This window comes from Microcebus murinus, chromosome 14 (assembly GCF_040939455.1).
Source record: "Microcebus murinus isolate Inina chromosome 14, M.murinus_Inina_mat1.0, whole genome shotgun sequence".
NCBI classification, from domain to species: domain Eukaryota; kingdom Metazoa; phylum Chordata; class Mammalia; order Primates; family Cheirogaleidae; genus Microcebus; species Microcebus murinus.
Genome location: NC_134117.1, coordinates 13,242,710 through 13,268,266, shown reverse-complemented (window position 1 = coordinate 13,268,266; position 25,557 = coordinate 13,242,710). Strand labels below are relative to the sequence as shown.

The 25,557-nt window shown below is 49.3% G+C and overlaps 1 protein-coding gene across 4 annotated transcripts in view; it reads right to left on the bottom strand.

Annotated features, from left to right (window-relative positions):
- Positions 1–25,002, bottom strand: part of GFRA1 (GDNF family receptor alpha 1) — a 204,780-nt gene extending 179,778 nt beyond the window's left edge. For 2 of the 4 annotated variants that reach the window (XM_020280702.2, XM_020280708.2), the window contains exons 1-4: positions 24,114–24,175; positions 22,948–23,241; positions 21,820–22,113; positions 20,541–20,624 (exon numbers count right to left, since the gene is read on the bottom strand). In XM_020280702.2, the coding sequence (XP_020136291.1) occupies positions 20,541–20,624; positions 21,820–22,113; positions 22,948–23,065 (496 nt within the window). In that variant the 5' untranslated portion in view covers positions 23,066–23,241; positions 24,114–24,175. Of the gene's footprint in view, positions 1–20,540; positions 20,625–21,819; positions 22,114–22,947; positions 23,242–23,532; positions 23,624–24,113; positions 24,176–24,984 lie in introns of those variants that run through there. The other 2 variants (XM_076009762.1, XM_020280703.2) reach the window with 2 other exon arrangements.
- Between the last annotated feature and the right edge of the window lie 555 nt (positions 25,003–25,557).

Genomic DNA, 25,557 nt, shown 5'->3' with positions numbered 1-25,557 from the left:
TAGTTCTACTTCTAATTATAAATTCCCCCTATATGTGCAGAGAGACCAAAGTAAGAACATTACTGCAGCATTATTTGTAATTTCAAAAACAAGTAAATGATCTAAATACCCAACAGGAGTAGAATATTGTTACATGGAAATATGTATGATAAAGCACAAAATGAAGACAGGATGATCGACAGCTCCGTGAACATCGAATTCTGGAGAGGTAGAGATGTTCAGATGAGCAAAAGATATTTCAAAGTTAATATGTCCAAAATAAATCTAAGTCCACACTTCCTGAAGCAAAAATATCACTCATCACCCCCACCCCCTGCCATCTTCCCCGCCTTGGAAAATGGCATTATCATTCACCCAGGTAAATGATAGCACCAAAAATTCCTAGAAGTCATCACTGGCTTCTCTCCTATTTTCACCCCCATCCCTATCCATCAGCACGTCCTGTGGGTCCCTTGAAGCTAACTGCTTCTCATCACTAACCCATATGTGAGTCCCCATTGGCTCCGAAGTTAAGGCTACAACAGCCTTCATTTTCTGCTTCTCCTCTTGCACGTCTACAGTCTAGAGAGTCTTGTAAAATGCAAATAAGATCATGGCATTATCCTCTTCTACCCCTGTAGTCCCTCCAAGAGCTTCTCATCACACTTGCAACAAAACCTGAAGTCAGCCACTTCTGGGCCCAGGCTGGCTCTCCCAGCCCCCACTCGTTTGGTTGCATTCCACTTGCCATCCAGCTCCTTGGACCACCTGGCTCTTTCCACCCTAGTCTGTGCACTGGCTGGTCCCTCAATCTCAAATACTCTTTACCAGTCTTCACAAGACATGTGACTCTTATTTCACTGTGTCAATGTCTCCCCAGAAAGGGCTTCCTCTATCTAAAATAGTCCCCAACCCCTCATCCTCTCCCCTCTCCCCCTCTCTGTTCATCTTTATTATACATTCATTTATCATGTCTCCCCTTAGCAGAACATAGGCTCCTCAAGAGCAAAGACTTTTTCTGGCTTCTTCCCCACTGTATCCCCAAAATCCTACCCCAGAGGAGATACTCAGAAAATACTTGTAGAATGAATCACGTATGCAATGATAACTTTAAGTAGACTTCAACTCTACCTATAATAGTCCCTTTCTAAAAAGATAGGAGGGTCATGGTTATATCAGTTCATTCTGGGTGATGGATGCACAAGTGTTTGCTGCAGTCCTCTTGACTTTGTTGACATCTGACATGACAGTATAATCCCCAGACAACTGGGGAGCCCACTGTGTGTTCTCCAGGCAGAATCTGCCCAGATCTGCAGTCCTGCACTTCTTCCAGAATGTGGCTGCATGGGGCAGGGGCAGTGGGGAGGGCGAGGCAGCAGCCTCAGAGCTGGAGACCACGGGCTCCTGGGGCTTCGCCCTCCACTTGCTGTGAGGCTGGGGAAAGTCACCTCCAGGCCTGAGCTGCATCTCCACCATGCCAGGCCCCATCTAATCAGGGGGGAGAGGAGTGGCTGTTCCTTTCTCTGAAGCCTTAGGGGCATGAAGGGGATGCTCTGGGAGGAGACATGGCCTTGAGATGACCTCAACTCTCCAACATGTAGACAGCCACCAACAATTCACATCTCACCTTCTGCAGTTTAACCAAGAGGTCCCTCAGGCTCCTTCTGATTCCAAAGTGCTAAACTTATTATTGTTTCAAATTGTCTTGCACCCATTCTCTTCTCACAGCTGAAGGAAAGTTAAAACAGCCGAAAGCAACTTGCTTTTGAGCTGTGGAGCTTGCAAAGCATTTTGCATGTGTCATGTCCCGCAAGCCTGCCAACAAGTCAACAAACGACCTAGAGCAGATATGAATATAACCCTCATTGCACAGTGGAGGAAACTGAGGCTGGGAGTGTTAAGGGGCCAGACTAAGAGAATGGGGTTCTGTTTGTAAAGCAAGTGAATCAAATCTCTAATATGCCAGCACTTGTGCTCTGGGGCCTCTCGTCCCCAGCTGGGTGTAGTTGGTCCTTCTCAAATGTGACAATGACGACAGTGGGCTGAGAAAATCATGCAGGCCCCACAGATCCCGCCACGGTGCATTCCGAGGTTTAGGTGCCCAGGCCGAGTCTGCAGGCCTGGGCCACAGCTGCCCCATGCCCCCGCCCTCTCTGGCCACTTCCTAAGTAGCCTGAGATGACTTGTCCTGTTTCATGTCACACTGGCCTCTCTGGCTGCTGCTTCGCACCAGGCAACCTTGGCCCTTCCCTTCCTGGCCCCTTCTTCCCACCGAGACCACGCCTGAGCCTCGACACGGGCTCTCACAGCACCCCCGCTCCTGCTCCTTGAGATCACTTTCCACACTTGGAATTTTCTACGTGTTTGTGTCCCTTCCCCCATAGACTGGCAGCTCCACGAGGGCAGGGGCCAGTCTGGCCTTAGCCACCACTCCGTCGCCAAGTGCTGAGCTTGGGCTGAGGCCTGTGAGAGCTCAGGCCCGTTGTGAGCAAGAGGGAGGAGGGCGGAGCCACTGGACGATGTCACTGCACTGGCTGAAGGTGGCACCTCCAAGGCACACCTGAGAGCTGGAGTTAAAGAAGGCACGTTTGTGGTGACAGCATTTGCCAGAAACCTGCCCTACCTCTGGATTTCCTATACCTTCTAAGAGCTTAAAAATTCTCTTTATCATGCAAGCCAGGTGACTTTTCTGTCATCCAAAAAAGAAAGAACCCCAACAGCCACACCTCCCCGACAAGACTGTAAACCCCTCGCAGCATGCCTGGTACACTCTGTCCTGCTTCCCAGAAGCGCTGCACACCCAATCGGTACTTAATAATGGCTTTTCAATGACCCAGCTCCCCCTTACTGCACATCTGTTCGCTCATTTATTCATTCAACAAACATCTCCATGCTCCAGGACCAGTTTGTCCCTTAACCATCCTGGTCTTGAATTCTGTCATCCCTCTAGCAAGTGAGGACTTGATGGCAGACTTGGTGATCACAAATGACTCTTTCAACATCAATATTCTATAATTGTCTTCCTTTGTGTTATCTTTTTTAAAAAATGAGACAAACACATAGAAAATGTGAACCCAGCACTAAAGGAGAACTAACACTTAAGAATTACGTTTTTAAAGCATATATCTGAGATGCGACAGGGCAAAGTTGGTCCCACCAAGTCATACTCAAACACAAATCCCTGGTTGAATTCTAGAATGGTGAAAAGCAGCCATGGATGCTTTCCTGGGTAAGGTATATGAGTCCCACCGCCCAAAAGTAGGTGCCATGGCCCAGAAGCCTCCTGGTGTCCTCAGACGCCCCAGGCATAGGTCCCTGGTGGTGGCCTGGCCCACACTGTCAGCCCCTGTCCGGGATGGCAGAGGAAGACCATTGCTGGCAAAGAGGGCCCAGGCGCTGACCACGCTGGCGCCCCTGTTTCTGGGGAGTAGACCAGGCTTTGCCCACCCTGGGGCCTTTGAGCTCTGCCAACAATGCTCATCAGTGGGGGCTCAGAATGGCCAGTTCCTCCTTGTCATTTAGGCCTCTGATCAAAGTCACCTCCTCAGAGAGGCCCTTTCGGACTTCCCTGTGTAACCAGCTTCCCCTCTCCCCTCTGTTTGCTGTCACATTGGCCTGTTTTCCTCTTCTTCTTCAAAATACTAATTGCCATTTAAAAAATGCTTCTTTAATTCATATGTCCCCCATACTCGATTGTAAGCTTCATGAGTTCAGGGGCCTCATGTGTCCTATCCATGCCAATGTCCCCAGGACCTAGCACAAAGCCCAGCCCACGAAACACTGGCTTGGTAAGTGTTTGCCGATGGACTGAAGGAAGAAGTCATCCAAAGATCCTTGACAAAGCACTGAAGAGCACATGGCAGGTCAGAACTGGGAAGTTCCCAGGGAGAGCGCCCAGCTGTAGCACAACAGCTGTCAACCAAGACAGCACATCTGGGCTGGTGCGGGGTGGGGAGGGGCTATCAGAATGCCATACGCCTCCCTCATGGGACAGTGACTGCACAAAATACGTGCTGCTGCCAGGTTGACCATTGGGATGGCCCAAACGCTATGCTTTGCCAGAGACAAACAGAAGGATCTAGAAAAGAAAGTGACTTACTTAATGGGACATTCAGAAACTTTAACTTAGGTGACACATACAAAGAGTGTCTCAAGCCCAATGCCAGCCGTCTAGGAGTTTGCACGCTGCAGCCAGGAGAGTCCCTTTACTCCTGGAGGCTGGCGGGAGGCCAGATCTGCCATCGCCCGCGTCCCGCTCTCAGAGTCACGAGGAGAGGCCACTGTCAGGGCTTAGAAAGCAAAAACGCCAAAGTCACTTGGATGGTGGAGCAGAGGTCTGAGAAAGGGTCACAGATGCAGAACAGAGGCTGAGACCAGGAGAAGGTTCGAGAACAGGCGGGCTGGGAGGCAGGGAGGTGCTGTGGTATAGAAGGCAGCTCAGAGGACAATGACAACAGTGGGCCTTCTTCTTTTTTTTTTCCTTGTTTTCTTTTTCTTTTTTTTTTTTTTTAACAATTACCAAATATAAAACCCTGAGTACAAATTTTTCTATTTTAGGGTTTTCTAAACAACATTTAACTTGATGAGTGTTTTCCATCTCGGGTAAATATTTTCCGAGCATTTCCGGCCTACGTCAGAGTGCTTATCGAAAAAGCTGTTTTGTTCTGCTCTTAATGGGAAAATTCTACATTCAACTCAGACTACTCATCCTGCCTGTGAACGCAGGAGCACTCGCCCTGCCTCAGTCGCCAAGGCTGGTGCACAATATGAACAGCGGGCCGGAGCTGCTCAAGAGCCGTTGCTGAAAGGCTGATTCTACCTCCATCGACTGCACTTTCTCTTAACAAAGGGTGAGGACATAGAGGACCGGGTCAACGGCCACCCTTGTGCTCAGGGTGCAATGGCCTCGGCTCTGCCAGGCTGCAGAAATGTCTGGGAGAATTTAGCAACTGTAAGGCAGGGCTGCAGGTGATAGCAAGTGAGGTACACAGCTGGTGCCCACTACATGGTGAAGCTGCTTGGTTTCACAGGCAAACCAGGTGACCGATCATCACGTGTCTCAGGATGGCAAGTACAAATGCACTGACGAGGGTTCCAGGCAGCAGCCACAAAGTCTGAGATGCACCCTCACCCCTCGCCACGTCTACCCTGGAAAAACTGGACAGACAAGCACACGGACCACCCTGGGTGGTGTGAAATGTCTTGAGGCCTATGAGCAAGTTCTTGTTTTCCAGTTAGAGCTTCTATCATTGGGAGGCCCCTCTACGTTGGCTGATACACTTCAACACGTTGTCTCACAGCACCGACCCCATGCCCACGGTAACTCTGCACAGTAGACATGATCCACATCTTGCGACTCATGAAACTGAGGCTTACGACTGTTAAACAACTTGCCTAAGTTACCAAAGAATGAAGTCAGGATGCAAACCCAGGTCCCACTCCAAAATATACAACCTTTCCACGACAGCACTGCTTCCTCCAAAATGTAAAAATATCTCCCTAAGATTCTAATATGCCTCTTCCTCATTCCACGTGTTTCAGAGAAAAGGCAGAGAAAGCAGGTTCAATATGGACCGTGTTTGAGTTATGGCCAGGATATCTGGGTGGAGCTATCCAAAGAAGGGCTCCTCAAAACTGAGAGTTCAAAGACTTCAGGGAACACATCCATCAATTCCCAGGGTGCCTCTGAACCCCACAAAGACTGCAGGGCTGCAGGTCACGGGCACCCAGGTGGAAGCAAAGGCCACAGAGCACACGATCCCTGGAGGGTCCTGCAGTCAGTCCAGCCAGCCAGGGCAGGCACTGGTCAGACCAAACCAGGGTCACAGATACAGAAGCATCGATGAAAACTTCTGGCCAAGTTCAGGGCCTTCTTCGTAAGCCTCTCTAAAATAGGAAAGATGTAATTTTTTCTATGCAGATACAAAATGATTCCTAGACCAGAAGTAGCTAAGAACCCATCTTACATCTAGCTGCTTTTTGTTCTTGACGGAACAATCAGAAAGGCAGCAAGCAGGGTAGCATGCAAGAGGCTAGGCCTTTTGAGTTGCACAAACTAGCCTCAAATTCAGGATCTGCCACCAGTGAGCTGTGTGGTGTTAGGTAGGTCACTCGATTTCTCTATGTTTAGGTTTTCTCTTAAGTAAAATGTGAATAATGATTCCCATCCTCACTCCAGGCTAAAACTCGGGGCTTTTATGAGGATTAAATGAAAAAGCCTATGAAAGCATCTCATACCCTACTGATGGGCACCCAGCAGCAGACTTCAAAATTAATGTTCTTTCACAACTGCTCTTTGGCACCCAGGGCCAGCTCTGACTCTGACCTCAGGGCTGGGACTGGAGTCAGAGGCACCTCAAAACACATTCCTGGGGAACCACTGAAGAGGGTTTCCACAGAAATCCTGATCCTGGCGGGAAGGGCCTATTTCCTAAGGAGGTCCCTTGTCACAGGAAGGTTATCTCAGAGCCACATCTTAGCGAACACCCACATGACCAACCAGCCAGCATTCAAAAAAGCAGCTGCCACCGAACCCCAAAAACAGTCATTTCCAGGCAATGCCTTTCTAAGAGAGGATTCTAGAGAGATCTCAGACCCAGACAGACGGGACTGAGATAAATGGGTGGCACTCAAGAATTCTGACCCTCAGCTGACCCCATGCACAAGACAGTTAAGCTCACTTTCTCTGCAGAGTGACAAAGCCATCAACAGCTGTCGAATGTCAAGAACAAGGCTGCTTGGGTCTGTTACCCCTCCTCCACCATAAGACGAAAAAAAAAAACCACATTTCTGGGTCTCTGCTTCTTTACATTTTGCTTATGAGGAACAAATGTCAGCAAGATATAGGATACACTGCTCAGTTTGCCACCAAAATGCACAGAACATAATTTTATATGAAGCTACACCCGCTTAATTGTGATGCATTAAGTATTATGTTCATTGTTTCTGAAACTGGGTAGAAATGAATAATTTATTTCAGACAAAGGAAACTCTTGAATATGAAATGCCTCATCTTTTAAAATTACAATTTGGAAGGCAAGAATGAAAAAATACCCATAGCCAGTGAACCTTACACTGCTAATAGAAAACAATGCTTCAACTGTTTCTACTTTGTTTGCAAACATTGCATTTTTTAAACATTCCTGAGAATAATCAGGAAAAAAACCACTAGGTTTTTACCATGCTCACATCTGCTCAACACAGGGCTAGCATATCCAATATTAATTTTCTGTGCTGGCTGGGGAAAGCCCTTTCCTCTCCCACTGTTGTGTGTTAGTTCACCTGGAATCTACACCGCATGTCCCCGCAGCCCAGTCTCTGCCGCCTCCTTCTAGAACTTTCTTTCAGTCATCGCTTCCTGTCTCCTTCTCTCCTCTCTCTCCACGTCTTCTCACTCTGCTCTGTACTTTCTTGCTCATCATCGTCTCCCCAGCAACTACTATAATGCCTGGCACACGGCAAGTGCTCAAACGATGTGAGCTACTGCTGTTTTTAAGAGTAGACAGTTGATGTTTTAGACTGAATCACGTTGGTGATTGTCACTTCCCATGTGGTGTGGCTACTGGTGGTTCTTTTCTTTTTCTTTGCTGAGCAGAAGAGATCTACATGCATCCAAATAATCTACTATTCCTGTTCCGTGCTAATAAACTGGGGAGGAGGAGGAAGGGAGTTCAAATTCATATAAAAGAAAGGCACTGGCAGTCACCCACCCATCCACTGCGACCTAAGCGGTTCGGGAGGCCTAAAACACACGAAATATTCTCTAAGCGTCACCTCAGCAACCCCATGAACTGGATTCTATCATTATCCGCATTTACAGAGAGGACCCAGAATGCTGTAAGTCGCTGTTCCCCCGAGTCCCACAGCTAGCAAGTGCTGCAACGGGAATTCAGATCTGGGCGTGCCTAACTCCAAGACTTGCGCCCTGACTTTTGCTCTTTACCACTGTGCCATTCCACAGCCCATCACCTCCTGGGATCACAGGGGCCTCATCCCCTGCCCCTCCCCAGCCCCACCCCAGTCTCGGGAATGAGTGGTGGAGCCTGTCCCAGGAAGTGCTGCCTGGCTCTGGGTGCGTCCTCCCAGGGGTCAACAATACCATCACAACAACAACGCCATGGACACACCCGGGCTCAAGCAAGGATGCACAGAGAGGGGTTCGCTGCGCTGTGGAGGCCCACAGCCTCCCTCCCTCCCCACCCTTCCTCCCAGGCGGGCGTGCCCTGGGGTGAGTGGGCATTGCTTTCAATTAAGACAACTTAATTTAGAACCTTTGAGTTTTTTATTCAGAAATCCTCTTGCGAAATGTTCTCAGTCAAGTTGAGAATTTGGCACAGAAAACAGCCAAGAGAGACAGAAGACTGGGAGCCGGAGGAAGAAAAGAGTAAACAGAAAATAAGAGAAAGAACAAGCCCGGACGAGGAGTCCTCCCAACAGGCACTAACAGACAGGGTTCCAGAGGTCCAGCAAAGGCCGGGCAGTGCCATCCCTCCCGGCAGGAGGACAGTGCTAGCCTGGGGAGCCCAACACCCACACCTGAGCCACCGTCCCCAAGTGAGAGAGCAAAGGCCCACGCTGAGCCCAGGAGAGAGGACAGTGCTAGGGCTGGGGCCCCGCAGAAAGGCAGGGGGGCTGCCGTTCCTCTCCGGGGTCCAGAACATCCACATTCTACTGCCCACCAGGGGAGGCCTCCTTTCAACAGCCATGTCACTCCGTGTCCATGGGACCCCACTGCACAACTGCAAGAGACCCCTTCTCTCCTACCACAACCCAAATGCCTCCTAGCATCCAAGGCCCTTCATGGCCTGGTCCCAGGCAACTCAGCTTCCTGCATTTATCCCCGCTGGCACCTGTCTGCTCTGCTGTCATTCTGCTCCACAAGAGGCCTCACCACCTTCCCAGGACCTCCCAGGGAGGCCGGGGCAACCTCACTGACTCCCGCGCCCCTGCCCGCCCTGCCCTGGCACCCAGATGGCGGGTTCTGTGTGCTCAGCCTTTGCGTTCTGGAGCCTCATGCACTCTTCTCCCCAAGAAAAGGGAAGTCTAGAAGGGAGGGGCTCGAACTTGACCCCCACACCTGCTCTGTCTCCACCAGGAGCTGAGGCTCACAGTACAGTGCTCCTGGCCTCATTGTTTGCTTCTCTAGAAGGTCCCTTCTACGATGAGGGGTTACTCACTCATAGCAGCCCTTATGTCTCTAGTATAGAAGCATCCAGAGCCCCTGCGTGTGCTTTTATGACACAAAACTACATTAAGTTGAACTGTCTGCAATTTCTGCTATTCTACCATGTTGACCTACTAAAATGGCAATTTCATATGCTTCAATCTAAAGCTGCCAGCAATGCTAAGGTGAATTAGCCTCCCCCACCCCCAGTTCTACTCTGACAAAGGCCGAGCCCCTGGGTGCGGCAAACCTGCCTCCCTGGTCAGCTCTTCCTCCACCACTCCTCAAACCTGCAGCCGCAACCACAGCAAACAGCCCATTAGCACCGCACTGCCCATGCTGCTGCCTGTCCCTGGAATGTTCTACTTCCCAGACTCCTACTCATTCCACAAAACCCAGCTCAAAAGTCCCCTTCAGCAAGCTCTGACCCACAACTCTATCAGTCAGTTATTCCCTCCTTAGGGCCACATCTGAGCTTTGTATAGAGTTCTATTCACTCATCATAATTTATTTTTTTTATCCCTAAAACAACAAAAAAGGGAATTTTTAGAAGGCAATTTCTATTTACCTCTGAATCACCTATGCTTCCCACTTTGCTCACAGTAAGTTCTCAGTAAATATGTGACAAATAAACTTGGCAAGAATGAAATTCTACTACGTTGAAAAACTGAAAACTGATAGAGGTCACAGAAACTGACCAATTCTTCATTCTAAAATAGATAAACATATGTATTATATTAATAGATATAAAATATACATAATATATAAAATTACATAATTTACATAATATGTAAATTACATAATATGTAATGTTATATATGTTAATATATCATATCACTCAGTTAAGAAAAAGTCTAATAATCCTTATGCAGTTTGTGCACTGAACTTCCGTGGGATATTTTTCCCGTTATTACATGCAAATGGATACCACGGCATGCATTCTGGAAACAGACTTCCCAGGTGAGAGTGCTGGCTCTGCCACTTCTTAGCTGTGTGCCCCCGGAGAAGTTTCTTACTTGGGCCTCAGTTTTCCTATCCGCCAAGTGGGGTTAAGAGCACCTCTACTAAACAATGGTTAAACTAGTTATTACATGCCAAACACCTAGCTCGTCGCCTCCCACAGATGTTGCAGTTCCGATTTTTCCTTCTCTTTAGGTATCCTGGAGAGGAAAATCACGTCCAGTTGGGAGTATGTTTCGAGTTTCAGCCTGGTCCACTCCTTTTCCCATTCAAATGCCACTAGCCATTCTCAAGCTTAGGAGAATACAGCAGCTCCACTGCGGACTCTCTAGAATTCAGGGATCTCCCGGTATCTTCTTCATCAAGAGTTTATTCAAAACTCGTAGTAACAGGGATCAATGAAACATTTCATAAACATGGGCTTTAGGAAACCTGCTGGCCTATTCCAACAACGAATGCAATCAATACTCATTTTCATACATTATTAACTGTACGCAAAACGATAATGTGCAAAGGGCAACAGAAATAACAGTCGGCGCGGTGCTGCCTAGACGATTCGCGGGGACGGGAAGGGAGCGGTGCCAGCATGGTGGAAGACAAATGAATAGCATCTTAGGTCACCTTAAAGTGGGACTAAACTATGTATTCCTTTCTTTACCACTGTGTAACGCTATTTATATGACAACATGACAAAAAATGGCCCTAGGCATTCTGCTCCACTTTAGAAGCCTTCCATCTCACACCGAAATGCAAACAGATACAATCCAGAAATTGCTTCTTTGGTTAATATTTCTGCAGTTCCGCAGGAATGGTTTTAATAGCATGCGTGTTCTGGATTTCGGCTGTCAATTAAGAACCCATCAGAATGCAGGGCTAAATATTAAAATAATAGGAGCTGGTTTATATTCCAACCTGAAAGGCCCTTTGTCAAACCGTGTTTTAAGGTGGGAAACCGAGGAGGAGAAGCCGGGAATTAAGGAGGGAGAAAGGGACTAGATATCCCTTTCTGAAAAAAGGATCCAGGTCTGTGCTTAAAATTTCCTCACAGAACAGTAGAAAGAGCACAGGTTTTAGAGTCGCAGGAACAAGATGTGAGTCGGAGCTCTTGCATGTATCAGCTGTGTGGCCCTGAGAAAATTACTTGACCTCTCTGAGCCCAAATTTCCTCCTCAGAAATCAGAGGATACAATATCTATCTTTTTTTTTTTTTTTTTTTTTTTGCAGGATGAGAGACCCAAAGGAGTATAGAGCCTGAACAGGCAGTAAAAACACAGCAGGGGCCCTTCCAGCAGGACTCCCCTCTCCACACTCACCTCCTCTTTAAAGAGACTATAGGTTTGGAGAATACAGTTCTGGAATGGGCAGAGTTCCACAGGGAACTGTGGTCTGACCAAAAATAGGCCATTTGACCAAATGATTAAAAGTCTGTCATATGCTAATGCTCGGACAGGGCGGACCTTGGGCCAATTTAGTAGGAGTAAATTGCAATTGATTTTCGAAGAAATTGCTTGTTCTCTTGCCTTTCCTCAGCTGTGTCACACGCTCTCACACACAGCTGCCTTTGTCACAGCCAGGACCAACTGAAACACGTGTCAGGGGAGATCTTTTTGAGGCAAGATATTTGATAGTATCCACACTTACCGCACGGTATAAATGCACACACACGTGAGCCGGCAGATACAGAAATACACTGCATCTGTGCGTGCGTGTGTACGGGTTGATGCAGATGCTTCGGAGGGTTCATATTTAGAAAGAATTCCGCCACCACAGCCATTCCCTTCTGTACGTTCTGCAAATCCCTCTGTGGTTGGAGAGCTATCTTGAGTCATTTTTATTTTTACAGCACCCTACTATCTGAAGAAAGATCACAGAAGAACACACCCCTAAAATCTTCTCTCCATACACCCAGCACCCCTGTCTATGTAAATCCTGGATTTGAAAAGAAAATGGTTAAAAGATCGCAGAAGATAAAAAATCATAATAATAAAGGTTAACAATGGCTGCTTTTACCCCTAACTTCTGATACAGTGATAGCCCCTCTTAGAACATTAATTAGAATGGAAAGGAAGATGAAAGAAATGCCCAGGGGACATAATAAATGAGCCCCTTATGCAAATCACCCATTCATTTTCATCACTGACCCAGCTAGCTGAGTCTCTAAATTACGGGAAGTAGTTAGCTTCTTTAACAAAAAATTTCCAGATGAAAGATTAATTTTTTTTAAAATCTGAGGGCTGGGAGGGCTTAAAGCAACAAATAATTTCTCATTTTTCCTTGCAGACAACTCTGAAGGAGGCCCAAAAAAAACCCCTGAAAATTAATGTCCCAGCCACTAGTTCCTGTCACCAGAGACCTATTAATTAACCCTTGCTCCAAAACAATGGGCAAATATTCCCTCAACTAAAGTCAATGGCTGTGGCTGTCCCCCCAACTGCCAGAGAAACAAAAGGAACCAAGCGTGGAATCCCAAAGGTGCACACCCAGAACAGGTGAAGGACTCCTGCCCTGGGGGGGAATGGCCAGGATAGGGAGAGTTTCAAATATCAATTTAAAAACAAACACACACCTAATTTTACTTGTCATCACTGTCGCAGACAATTTATGGCCTATCGTCCTATAAATTTATGAAACTCTCAGTTTTCTTATCAGTAAAATAAGAGGATTGGACTAGAATGACCTCCAAAAGTCCTACTGCATTCACAATCCAGTGATTTTATTTATCCCTTTGTAAAACAAACACAGCACTTCCAATCGTTTCATTTATTTAAATATAATTGTATGGCATGTGCTGTATCTGCTGAAGTCATTTTTAGCTTCCTTTTCTCTTTATTATTCTCACTTCCTCCCTTTCCCTATTTTTTCCATTTATTTATTTTTTTACATCTTCTTCCATGTATGCAAATGAGATGCCTTAAATACATTCTAGTTCAAAGTAAGGTATGCATTGAATAATCATGCTTTATGAATGTTATTAATATGGAAGATATATATGTCAAGATCACAACTTTCCTTGGCATGAAGAAAGTGCTAGAAAGAAAATCAGTAAGTCCTACAATAATATAAGATTCACTATATAGACCCTTCAAGAAGGAAGGAAAATATGTTAAAGATTATCCTAGTTCACTGCCCTCATATGAAAGGAGTAGATGACTCCCAGGAAGGGCAGACACTAGCCCAAGGTCACCCAGTTAGTTAGGGGTAAATGAAGCTAAAAGCAGAACACAGGTCTCCTGCCTTCTAGATCAGTACTTTTTTGACCAAACAAGCTCTGATTTCATGCCTTCTCTTGGGAATTTGCTACTATGTCCCAAAGGGAAAAAAAAAAAAGGACAACCTTTAGAAAGAACAAGCTTCGACAGCAGAAAAATTAAGAGATGGCAAAAAGAAATACTTTGGAGGACTAAAAAGAAGGAATGAGGACAGACATATTGGCTATAAATAATTTGCACCTTGTAACAATCTTCAGTTCATGCAATTACCTGTCACTCACTGATGTTTTATCTCCCTTCTTCTGGTAACAGGACCTACAGTCACTCTATGCAAAGTATTTAACTGTCTGTACCTGCACAGCCTTCGCTGGAATATTCCAGCCTTTGCCATAAGTATTTAGATGCCAGAATGTCCTACTGCTTTATTCATGAACCTTCTTGAGGTTGACATTTAATCTAATTAATAAAATCTTGCCTTTAGGAAGTGGTCAGAGAAACCGAAAGACACAGGTTCTCCAGGTTATCATGCAGGGAATGACAGTCTGTGTAACTATGACATCATTTTTGTGAAAAAATATATATGTATATTTGCATGTATATATGTTTATACACACACAGAGCCATATATAGGAAAATCACAAAAGACTCACAGTAACGTGTTTACAATGGTTATCTTGGGGACTCTGGGTAATTGAAATTTCTTTTCCTTTTTTTACCTGTTTGTAATTTCATATTGTTCTATAAGAAAAATGGATTGCTGAGGGGCAGGAGAGGGAGAGAATAAAAACCAAAAGTAGTGGTCTGTGAAAGTGAAATGTAAGTGTACTTAGCAGGGCCTTCGGAGACGGAAGCCTCTCCCAGGTTTAAGGCATGCCCTTCTCAGGGAGCAGTAATTCTTGCTGCGATGAGGGGCGCTGGAAAGAAGATTTATGGGGAGCGGGTGGAGGAATGGAAATCAGCCAGCTGAGAAGGGGAGGCTGATCACTAGAATCCTTAAGCACAGGAAGAGCTCCCACCCGGGTGATCGCCAGCTGCAACAAACTCACCCCCAACCTCACAGCACAAGGACAGGGCCTAAAGGACCTGGGGGGACTCAGAGCAGGAACAAGGAAGACCTTCCCGCAGGGTAGTCAAGCCTCCAGCTGGGTTATCAAGAGACAGGGCTTTCCTCTGGTGCCTTTTAGATAGAGGATAGATGTTTCACTGCTTGTCCAGGGTAGTTTACAAGCACCCTTCCTGAAGGCTCAGGTGTGCTACCCTTTTCAACTCATAGAATTATGGTTCTGTGATCAGGGAGTATAGGGTCTGCGGAAAAGATTCCCAGTCTTGGAGTCAGGAGCAAGCCAACAGCTGGCACGGCTTTGGCACAGCATTAAAAATGACTGAGACGTATTGAGGACGGAGTGTGTTTCAGGCCTGCTACTAGGTATTTGATATGCAGCATCTTTACTCACAGGAACCTAGAAAGCGGTCACTATCATCGTCCCATTTCACATTCAAGAAGCTGAGGCACAGCGAGCTCAAAATGAGTGGCAGAGCTGGGCTTCATTCACCCGAGTTGGTGGGTCTCCAGAGCACGTGTTCTTTCTACAGAAGCCAGATCATTCCTGTAAGTCACCAAGGTGACCTGGCAATAAGGAGGCCAAATTAGACTGGGAGAAACTAGACAGGTAGGTCATGAAGGCCCATGCAGAGATAAGACGGGGACACTCAGGGAAATGAGAGGGGAGCAATTCAAAAAACCACAGGTCACCTCAGTAGGATGTGCTGATGGGTCCAGCTGAAGGAGCGAGGATGGGAGAAGGGATGGAAGTGACCCCCAGTATACAGAGTAGATCATCAGGCAGATGACAATGCCATTGTACAAGACAGGAGACCCATGAAGAGAGAGCAGAAGAAGAAAAGGGGGAGAGAGCCCCATTCGACATGCTGAGTTTGAGGTAACTGAGAAACAGCCAGATGGAATTGTCCAGAACTCAGCTGGACCTGCTGGTTTATAGCTCAGCAGAGGCTAGAGTAGGAGGGAAGGCTCTGAATCATCTGTGTGGCTGAGGTCCCAGGAAGAGAGGAGGTTTATCCAGAGAGTATATACACACAGAAAGAGGCCAACACTGGCCTCCCCTATAGCAGTGCCATGTCCTGGCAAAGGTCCCCAAGGCTACTCTCAAGCAGCGTGGCTCCGGCCAAATCGCTTCCACTCTCTGAGCTTCAAGTCTGTAAAACAGAGCAAGGACCTCTCTTCACTGACACTTAACCCCCATGGATGATGGGACCAGAAAGGATGCTCAGCGCTCAGCAGACACCCAGCATAACAAGCGAGTCTGGGCTTTCCAGTGGGAAAGACAGACACATAAATAAGTCCTCTGGATTCACTGTGATTAACAGCTAACAGAATGGCAAGAGCACAGCGCACCATGAGGGAGTCCTGAGCGGAAGTGCCTGTCTGGGGGAGTTCCAGCAAGGCCCTCAGAGATGAAATTGGATCTTGGTCTTGAAGAACTAACAGAGCGTTTCCAAGCAAAGGCAAGGCCATGTGCAAAAAGGCACAGGAAGTGAATGCACGTGAAATACCTGGGGAATGGTTTGGCCCAGTGAGCACGAGTGGAGAGGGCAGGGTTGTGTAGGGCCCCGCTGGCCTGCTACAGAGTTTACCACATGCCAGTGTAAGTAATGGGAAACCAATGGGGTTGCTCAAATACAGAAACAGCATGATTAAAGAACTAAGTGGAAAGGAAAGGACCACCACACCCTAACAGCTGCTATTTACAATCCTTTCTCTCTCATCATGACTTGACGAGAAAGCAGATAGTGTTATAAGGTTCATCTCCAACACGCAACAGTTTTTTTTTTTAGGGACAGGGTCTCACTGTGTTGCCCAGGCTGGAGTGCAGTGACTATTCACAAGCACAATCATAGTGTACTACAGCCTCAAACTCATGGCTCAAGCGATCCTCCTGCTTCAGCCTCCTGAGGATCTGGGACTACAGGTCTGCACCACCACACTGGGCTCATGCAAAATGTTTAGTAATACATATTTTTAAAATAATGACATAAATATAATAGGTAATTAAAACAGAAATGCTAAACATGCCTAATCATTCAGAAAAAGGGGCCAGACCCAAAAGAGAGTCGAGGCAATCTATCATCCTGGAGCAGACCATTTCCAATCACTTGGGAACTGATCTCAAGGTCCTAAGTCCTCCTGGGAAGGTCCGAGCCACTTCTAGGACTTAGAAGGTAAATGACAACAGAGCCAGAAGGCTGGAGCTTTGTCTTGTATGCAGTACCATCAACTTTGATTCTATTCGAGGAAGGCCTGGCATCCCTTGACTTTTCTCTATAAAATCCAATCTCCCAATCGATGGCTTTAAACCTTGGAGCCCTGCTTTTCTCTGGCTGCCGAAGAGGTGCTTACATCCTCCCTCTGATCCTCCATCCTCAGGCTTTTCTTGGCACCAACTTTACTTTCAAAATTTCTCTCTGCTTTGCTCTCCCCCTCCAGAGATTCTGGAACCCTTCCCAACCCCCCCACCACCACACACACACACACACATATACCAAAAAAAAAAAAAAAAAAGCCAACAGGCTCATCACCATTTCAAATCACTATTTACTTCTTGCTGTTTCTGGAACTGTTGTGAGGAAGAACAGAGGTTAAAGAGCAGGGAGCTGAGGCTGGAGCTGCAGATGTTAAACACCACACCGCTGCTTCCGGCCTCTGAGCCTCTGGGCGCCCACAGGGCTCTGCCCTCTTGGCTCCCAGGACGCCCACCCATGCTCCCTCCTTCCCTCCGCATCCTCTCGCACTGGCTCACTTTTCCCTCTGCGTACTCACTGCCGGACTCTTCATGCTCCAGACCCCTATAAACCACACTGGCATCAACCCACAGGAAAACACACCCCTCCAAACCCTTAAAAATGCCTTTGGGGCCAAATGCATCTTCTCCTGTCAGGTTTCCAGGGAGGAGGTTCTCCAACCTCCCCACCGAAATTCTCACGTGAGCTGGCTACCAGATTTCCCTTCTGCAGTTTCGTCTTCAGAAAGGAGATGACAGTTTTTAGATTCTACCTTATTTTTGTTCCTGTCCTTATTCCCACCAAGCTGCGGAAAATACCTCAACATGGCCTTTTATCTGGTTAGCAAGGAGGTCTGCGGGTCTGAGGAAGCCAAGGAAAATGGAAATGCAAGAAGGTCAAACGTGTCTTGCTCCGTGTGAGGATTCAGCTCACACTTACTCTATGTAGATAAACATACTCTTCACGTTGAGCAGAGAAATCCAAATATGGAAACTCTGATTGCTACCGTATCTGTAAAAAGCAGAGACCTTGTTGTCCTAGTTTCCTCAGAGAGATTTTTCAAGGCAGAAGATGTTCTAGAAACTCAGATTCAAACCATAAAATAAGCAACATTTATCATCCTGCTCCTCCGTCCTTCCCCATCCTACAAAAGCCAAACTGGATAATATGCATTATTCAACAACTTAAAACCTCTCAAGACTCCATTTGGCTTTACTATCCCACTTAAGGAACAGTCACTGTCAGAGGTCAAAGCTCATTAGTGCTGGAACCTAAAGTCAATGCCCTTGAGATATAAAATGGAGCTCTAGACAAAGCCTTCCGGGCTCTGGTAAATTCATTATGACTTCTGGGTTCTCCGCAGGACGGGTCTCACAAATTCCGAATCATATGTGTTATGAAAAGAAACCTGGCTGAGAGAGGGAGCCAGTGAATGAGGGAATGAAACCTGGTCCATGAAGAAGAATTTCTGACACTCAAAAAAGAAATTCAGACAAACCAGTGGTGTCTGAGAAGGACCACACCATTTTAAGTGTGCAAATAACTGCAAGGATTGAAAGGCGATTCAAAAGCACAGTGGGAGATGCTGGAGGGGACCTCGAGCTCCCCTCAGATCAGTGGGCTGTCACGACTGGACAGTATTTAGTGTCGTTATGAGAAAACAGGGACCAAGAGAGAGGAATTGAGTTTTTAAAAACCCCATCGTGGCAATTCTAAAATTAGAATGCAAATGGCCCACCCTTCTTCCTAGCCTGCTTCCTCACTTCTCAATGTCCATGGGGAGTGAAAGCATCCTTGTGGGTGCCCATGAAAATTGGTACAAAGACTGAGGATTCCATGGGGCAGGCAGTGGGCAAGAGACACTACCCCTCAAAGGCAGCAGGGAGGTCAGGTTGGCCTCTGCTACCCTGTGGGCCACACACCATCCCAGTTCCATCTCTCCTCCACTGCTTAAGCCACTGTGCTAGCTGAACCCAGGACACAGAGAGTATCAGGAGGAATCTGGACTCGAAATTATTGCCATTATTTAGGATGGCATATGAGTTCTTCTAATATTAAACCTGGATTCTTATATTTTATTCCAAAACAGACTCACGTACACACACTTTTCCTCTGAACCAAAGACAGAATAATGTAGAGGAGTGCTTCTCCAGCTTCCTGTGCATATGAAGCGCCCAGCCTAGGGATCTTGTTAAAAGCATATTTTGATTCGGTAGTGAAATGAGGTTCTGCACTTCTTCCAAATTCCCAGGCTATGTCGATGCTGCTAAGAATCACACTCCAGGTAGCAAGGGTAGATGTTACAAAAGCTTAGAACAAAACAAATCTGAGTTTAAATTTTTGTTCTACCACTTAGGAGTTTTGTGATCTTGGGCTGGTTTCCTAACTTCACTGTGCCTCAATCTGCTCATCTCTAAAATGGAAATAATAATACCTAAGAAGCACTTGATGATGGTGATTTTATAAGTGAATGATATGAAGCTCTTAACACCGTTCCAGGCATTTAATAAGAGCTTAGTAAATGTCAGTTGCTGGCTGTCTCGAAGATTCATGAGGGCAGAGATGGTAACTGGTTCATTGCCAAAACCACAATAGCTAGAACATAGTAGGGGCTCGGTGGATGTTTGGCAAATGAAAGAATGTGTGTATAATACACCCACGTAGGCCAAGCATAGTGGCTCATGCCTGTAATCCTAGCACCTTGGCAGACTGAGGCAGGAAGATCCCTTGAGGCCAGGAATTTGAAACCAGCCTGGGCAATATCGAGACTACATCTTTACAAAAAAATTTTTAAAAATTAGCTGGGTATAGTGGAGTGCAACTATAATTCCAGCTACTCAGGAGGCTGAGGTGGGAGGATCACTTAAGCTCAGGAGTTGGAGGATGCAGTGAGCTATGATGATGCCACTGCACTCTAGCCTGGGCAACAGAGCAAGACCTTATCTCAAAAAAAAAAATACTCCTACACATAATATTCAGTATTTGCACACTACCATGGTTCTGTGGCATTTCTGCAGGAAAATATAAAACATGTATAATACCAGAACACTTTCACCAGTAACAAACCATCATCCCATAGAATCAAATTCAACTTTACCCACCACGTTTAACCACCAAGAAACATATAATTTCTTATGTACTTAAGAAAACGTCTTAATTGTAAATAAAGAAAGACAACATCAGTCTGGAATCTGTATGTCATTAAGAGAAATTATTGCCTTGCTCATTATTTATGAGCTGTCTGAATGCAGATGTTACGAAAAACTCAATTCTAAAATTAAGTTCATTTTCAAACCACACATAGAACCATGAAGAAAGACAAAACACACCATGGGGGAGTGAGATTACATTTTAAAGGGCTGTTGGGGCAGGAGTACATTCTCTTATAAGCACACACACTTGGTCAAGAAAAAATAGAAACAGAAGAACTGTTAACAAATGGTAGAGCTTAATCTTTTAAATCAAAGGCAGACAAGTGAGTTCATCCAAAAATTTTCAAAAATCTAAGATTATCTTCAGGCATCTTGTAAAATGAGTGGCATCATATGAACAGATCGCATTTCCAGGGAGGCACCATGCAAGGTATGCAGCAAGAAGAGAATACGATTGCCACCTACAGACAGAAGTGGCACTCCCTTTGCAAGAACTGGCCAATCATATCTCAATGTGAAAAAAAAAAAAAATTCAACCAACTCACCTCCCTCCACCTCTTCCAAATCACCATACCACATTATTTCATTTAGAATTACTTTCAAGTCGTACAATCATCTCTAGGCATTCTGCCTCTTCATTATCATCATCCTATTTCTAATTTCCCAGAAACACTGTGCCATTCAACTATCTACTTATACACTACTTGAGAGCCAAAGAGAATGCAAGCCAACAAATTCAAGCAGACAAAGGCATCAGAGTGGAAGTATAAATCTGCTTACCTGATATGAATGGGACCACCCGGAATATGTCTGACAATCTGCTGTTAACTGGTTCATATGGGGAGTCCTCCAGCAGATCATTTCCTAAAAACAACAGAAAGGTTGGACTCAGATCTGAAAAACATATATTTCAAGCAGTTTTTCGCTGCTGAATCCGAATTCTAATTATGTTATGATTGTGTAACAAAACGATGCTGCAACTTTCAAAGACTGCAAATGCATCTATTTGGCTATGGTTATGACTCTTCATTCCCTCCGCCTTTGTTGTCCTTGTTCTCCCCAGAGAGCCATGAAAACACTGGAGAACAACCCAGCCCGATGGTGCCAGAAAACTCTCCCACTCTTTGCAAAGGAATGAAATTAGAGAGGAAAGAGCCGGTGACGTCACAAGCCCTGCTTGCCTCAAGGAGCCAATGGAAGAAGGGTGACCCAGAAGAGGCCCACATTTCTGTTTGCTCCCAAGACATGGCATTCGCTCAGAAAGCAGGTACCCTGGGCTGTTAAACAGTCCACCTCTGAAATAGATTTTCACTAATAGATTCTGGGAGAAGTGGTAGCTGACAGGTCAAATTTGTATATTACAAATCCTCAGTGGAAAATGACTGCACAGGATGTTTGTGTTAGATTTACAAACACATGAGAACCAAAAAATTCCCTTTGGAAATGGATGGTTGTGACAAGTGTATCTTTCTCTCCCTGAGCTACTTCTGTGTTAACCAAGGTTGAACCACACCAGCTGGTTCAAGACTCAGCTAATCTAAGATGACAAATGGTTTTTCACACATCTGCCTTTGATCAGGTTTGAGGGGGGTAAAGATAGAATGGATTCTACTGGGCCTTTTGTAATTCTTTATCTTATGTCAGAGTAGGTTAAAGGGAAGAAGAAAAAGGGGGAACTCCCGGCAAGCGGCAGGGCAAGCCTTGCTATTTTTATGTGCCGCCTGCTAACGCCTCCGGCATCCTTGGAGAGAAGTTGTGGTTTCCTTGGGTGGCCTTTAGTGGGTTCCTCCTCCTCCGATGCTCCGACCAGGTTTCAGAGAGGTCAGAGGGGTCCCCAGGGTGGTCCCCCACCCCCTCGTGGGTTTTCCAACAATCAGGCCCAACAATGCTGCTCGGCCCCAGCCAACACCAGCTGCCGCCATCCCTGGGGGGCCAATGAAAGGTCCTCATTCCGCAGCTGGGGAGAAGCAAGCGGAGAATGAGATCAGCTGGCGCGGGGACTGAGGGGCCGCCTGCCTTCGGGAGGGACCGTGGCGGGCGGGGGTCGGTCCGCGCGTACCCTGCAGGCTCTGGTACATGCTCCAGTAAATGCGCAGGCAGTTCTTCTCCTTCTTCATGCCCCGCTTGCAGCGGCAGTTGTAGAGCGACTTCTGCTTCAGGGCCTCCATGGCGCTGCGGCACTCATCCTTGGCCTCCAGGCCGGATGCCAGGCTGAAGTTGGTCTCCTTGCCCGCCACGCACTGCCTCAGCGTGCGGTACTTGGTGCTGCAGCTCTGCTCCTTCAGGCACTGGTCGCTGGCTTTCACGCAGTCCAGGCGGTCCCCGCCGCTCACCTCGGCCGACAGGAGCAAGTCTGCGGGGTGGAGGGGAGGGAGCCTGAGTGCAGCCGGGCAGCGACCCCGACGCCCCTGCCCCGGGGGAGGGCGCGCGCCCGGGACCGACGAGGATAGCTTGGCCAGCCTTACGGGGCGCCCTGCTCAGGCAGTGGTCCCACCCCCGACACCCCGGACACCATCCTCCCGTCCCAGGGAACTCCTACCCCTATCCCCTCCTCCTTGCCTGCGGGAGAGGGCGGCGCTGGCTCAGCCCGCGGGCTTTGAGCGCCGTGTCCTGGAGCTCGCGCTGTCCGACGCGCTCGCCAGCCCTCTGCCCCGGCCGCCCCGGCTCCAGCCGCTCCCTGCGCCCGGCCCGGCCCAAGCCCGGAGGCTTTCCGAGGAGGAGCGGTGGCCGGCAGGGCGACGGGCGCGTGCTGGGCGCGGGGCGGGCTAGCCGCGGTCAGCGGTCGGCCGGGCCGGGCGCGCCGAGACGCTACTCCGGGAAAAGTTTTCCCTTCGAAGTTTGCTCTCCCGACCCAAAGCTCGCCCACACTCCACCTGCCCGCTGCGCCTCAGCGAGCTCCCGGAACTCGCAAGGGGTGCAGGGCCGGAGGCTGGGGGCCCCTTAGCCCCTGTCCAGGCTGGGTCATTAAAACCACAGAAAACAAAAACCGAGCACGAATAGCTGCAGTCATTGCCGCGCCGCCACCGCCTCCCTAGCCCGAGGATTCCTGATCCCCTTCCCCAAAAGGAAACTTCATCCCGCATCCACCACACCCGCGCCTCAATTTTGGAGCGGCGGGTGGAGGTTGCTGCAAGCGACCCTGGGAAAGGCTCAGCGGGTAAGAAAGCCAGCAGCGGCCTCGACTTACCCAGAAGCGGCAGCACGAAGTACAGGGTCGCCAGGAACATGGTGCCGGCGCGCAGCTGGTCCCCGCCCCCAAAAAAATTCCCGAACCGCCGCTGGATCTCTCCAAGGGAGCTCAGCATGCAGCGATCCCCGGGCCGCCGCGCTCCTCTGGCCGCCCAAAGTTCAGCTCCATCCAGTGAAAGAGGAAACTCCGGGTCCGTCAGCCGCCACCGCCGCCGGCGACTCAGCTCCTGGAGGGTGGCGGGCGCGAGGGCGGGAGGCGGTTCCGCTTTTAGGGGTTCAGGTCCGACCCAACCTAGAAGGGAGAGCGCGCTTTGAAATGAGAGCAGAGAACGCTAGAGCCTCCCCTCACCGCCCCTCTCCCCTCCCCCGCTCCCGCCTTGGGGGACTTTTCAACGCGGCGGTGAGGACCCACCCCCGCCCGAGTCGGGGCGCGGGGGGGGGGGCATGTGCGTGTATGCCGGGGGGCGGCTGACTCGAGGAGGGGAGCTGGAGAGGTCCGACGCAGGCTCCCAAAGTCCAAGGGGGTGTCTATGGGGTGCAACCCAGGAGGCTGAACGCCAGCAAATTAAAAAACAAACGGTACTTTCGCGCGCTGCGAGCGGAGCGGAGCGCTGCCTGGAGTCGGAGCCCTGGGCGGCAGCTCCCCAGCCAGCCCTGGCGCGGAGAGAGCCCCCTCTCCCGGGAAGTTGGCCGCCCCCTCCTCGCGCCCGCTAGCCAGCTCGCTCAGCTGTCGGCCCTCCCCACCCAAACCACCAATCACTACCCTCTGTCGCCGTCCCCCCGCGTCCCACCCCCGCCCCCCACACTCCCCGGGGCTCGCCGCCTTGCACCGGCAGCTGGGCGAGGGGGAACCAACGTCCCGGCTGGGGCCGAAACCCGGCTCGTGCGCCCCTACCCGCCACGCGTCCTCTGCTCCCTCCCGGGTGTCCCCGCCTCTCACACGCTCGCTGGGCGCCCAGGACTCGGGCGCATCCACACCACTGCCCAGGGCGAGCGCGCCGGCCCGCTGTCCCTGAGCAGGTGCAGCCCGGCGCCACGAGCGCCCCTGGACCCCAAAGTTGGGGGACGCCTGCGAGATGGAAAGAGGTGGCGGGGGGGGTGAGGGCAGGGAGCGGCCACGGGTTCTCAAGCAGAACAAGAAAACTCTCAACAAATGCCACCAACCTGGACTCAACCGACCGCGTCCAGCTGCGGCGAGAAGCCAGTTTGTTTATTTATTTATTTATTCCTAGGGGATGGTGTCCCCGCCCCCTCCTTCCCTTTCCGGGCTCACTTTCTCTGCGCTAGCAGGGGAGAAAAAGATGCGGTAATCTTCGAGAGCTCGTTGGAGGCCTGCGTTGGGCCAGGGCGATTTCCGAGCAGAGCCCCCCGCTCGGATGCCCGTTAGGGATGGCAGTGGTTATTGGAAGCGGCGCGGAGGATGGCGTGTGCCGAGGCCAGATTTCTCCTGGCCAGAGGACCCTCAGCCTGCTCCCGCTCCCGCTCCCGCTCCCGCCGCCCCGCAGCGCACCGCCAGCCCGCCCCGAAGCTCGCCCGCACGGCCGCAGCAGACGCACACGCTCGCTCGCTGGGGGACCCGGGGCTGGACCCGCAAGCGCGCACAGGACACGCAGAGCTCCGCAGCCGGCCGGGTACTGCCCGACGCCTACCCCGTTCTCGCTCTCGCTCTCGCTCTCTCCCCACATACACACACAAACCCAAAAGGGCACAATGCACAAGGGCTCTTTCTTTCGTCTTAGTGCAATGGAGCCAGACCCTTCTTCCGGACACAAAGTTTTTCCCCCACGTCACTCGCGGCAGTGACTCAAGACTTGGCGCGTTAAAGACACACTCAGACCCAGGCCCCCGAGCGGCGATCGCGGGATGCGCCCACCCGTTCGTCCACGCCAGCGCGCGCTCATTCACGCTCACACACTCACACGCGCACACGCAGTCGCTACCTCTCTCCTCCAGCTTGGATGAGACAAAAGCGGAGCCCCCAGCCCACTGCGTTTAACCCCGCTCAGACCTCGCTTTGGGAAATTTATAAGCTGACCTCCATCTTGGCCGTTGCAAGAGTAAATTAAAAAAAAAAAAAAAAAAGCCCAATACGTACACAGCCCTTCGCCCCAACCCCTGGGACTGCTAGTTCCCAGTCGTGCTGCTCATCGCCCCCCCTACCCCGGCCACGCTCCCCTTCCCGGACGCTGGGGGGCGCCCGGGTCACCGAAGTCTACTCTGGGTCCAGAGACAGAGCCTGGGGAACAGCCCGCAGTGGTGTGGGTGGCCGTCCGGCCGCTCAGGGCTTGTATGCGAGATCTCTGCGGATGTCCAAGTTCATCTCTCAGGGAAACCGAGTTTGAATCAAGTCTGTGTGAGCCCAGCTGTCAAATCTGCAAGCCCATCAGACCAGACAATGGGCCGCCACCGGAGGACAGAAAAGAAACGCTCGTTTTGATGGAGGGGGGTTAATTGAAAAGGGCACAGGCTTTGGTTGAAGTTTGAGGCCGGGTGTAAGGGCGGGGAGAGAGGAGGAGGCAGGAGGAGGGTTGCTAGCTCTCCATTCAACTGCACACCAGCCAGGCGCGCCCCTCAGCTGCAGCGGCTGCTTGCGGGCGTGCTGCGCATT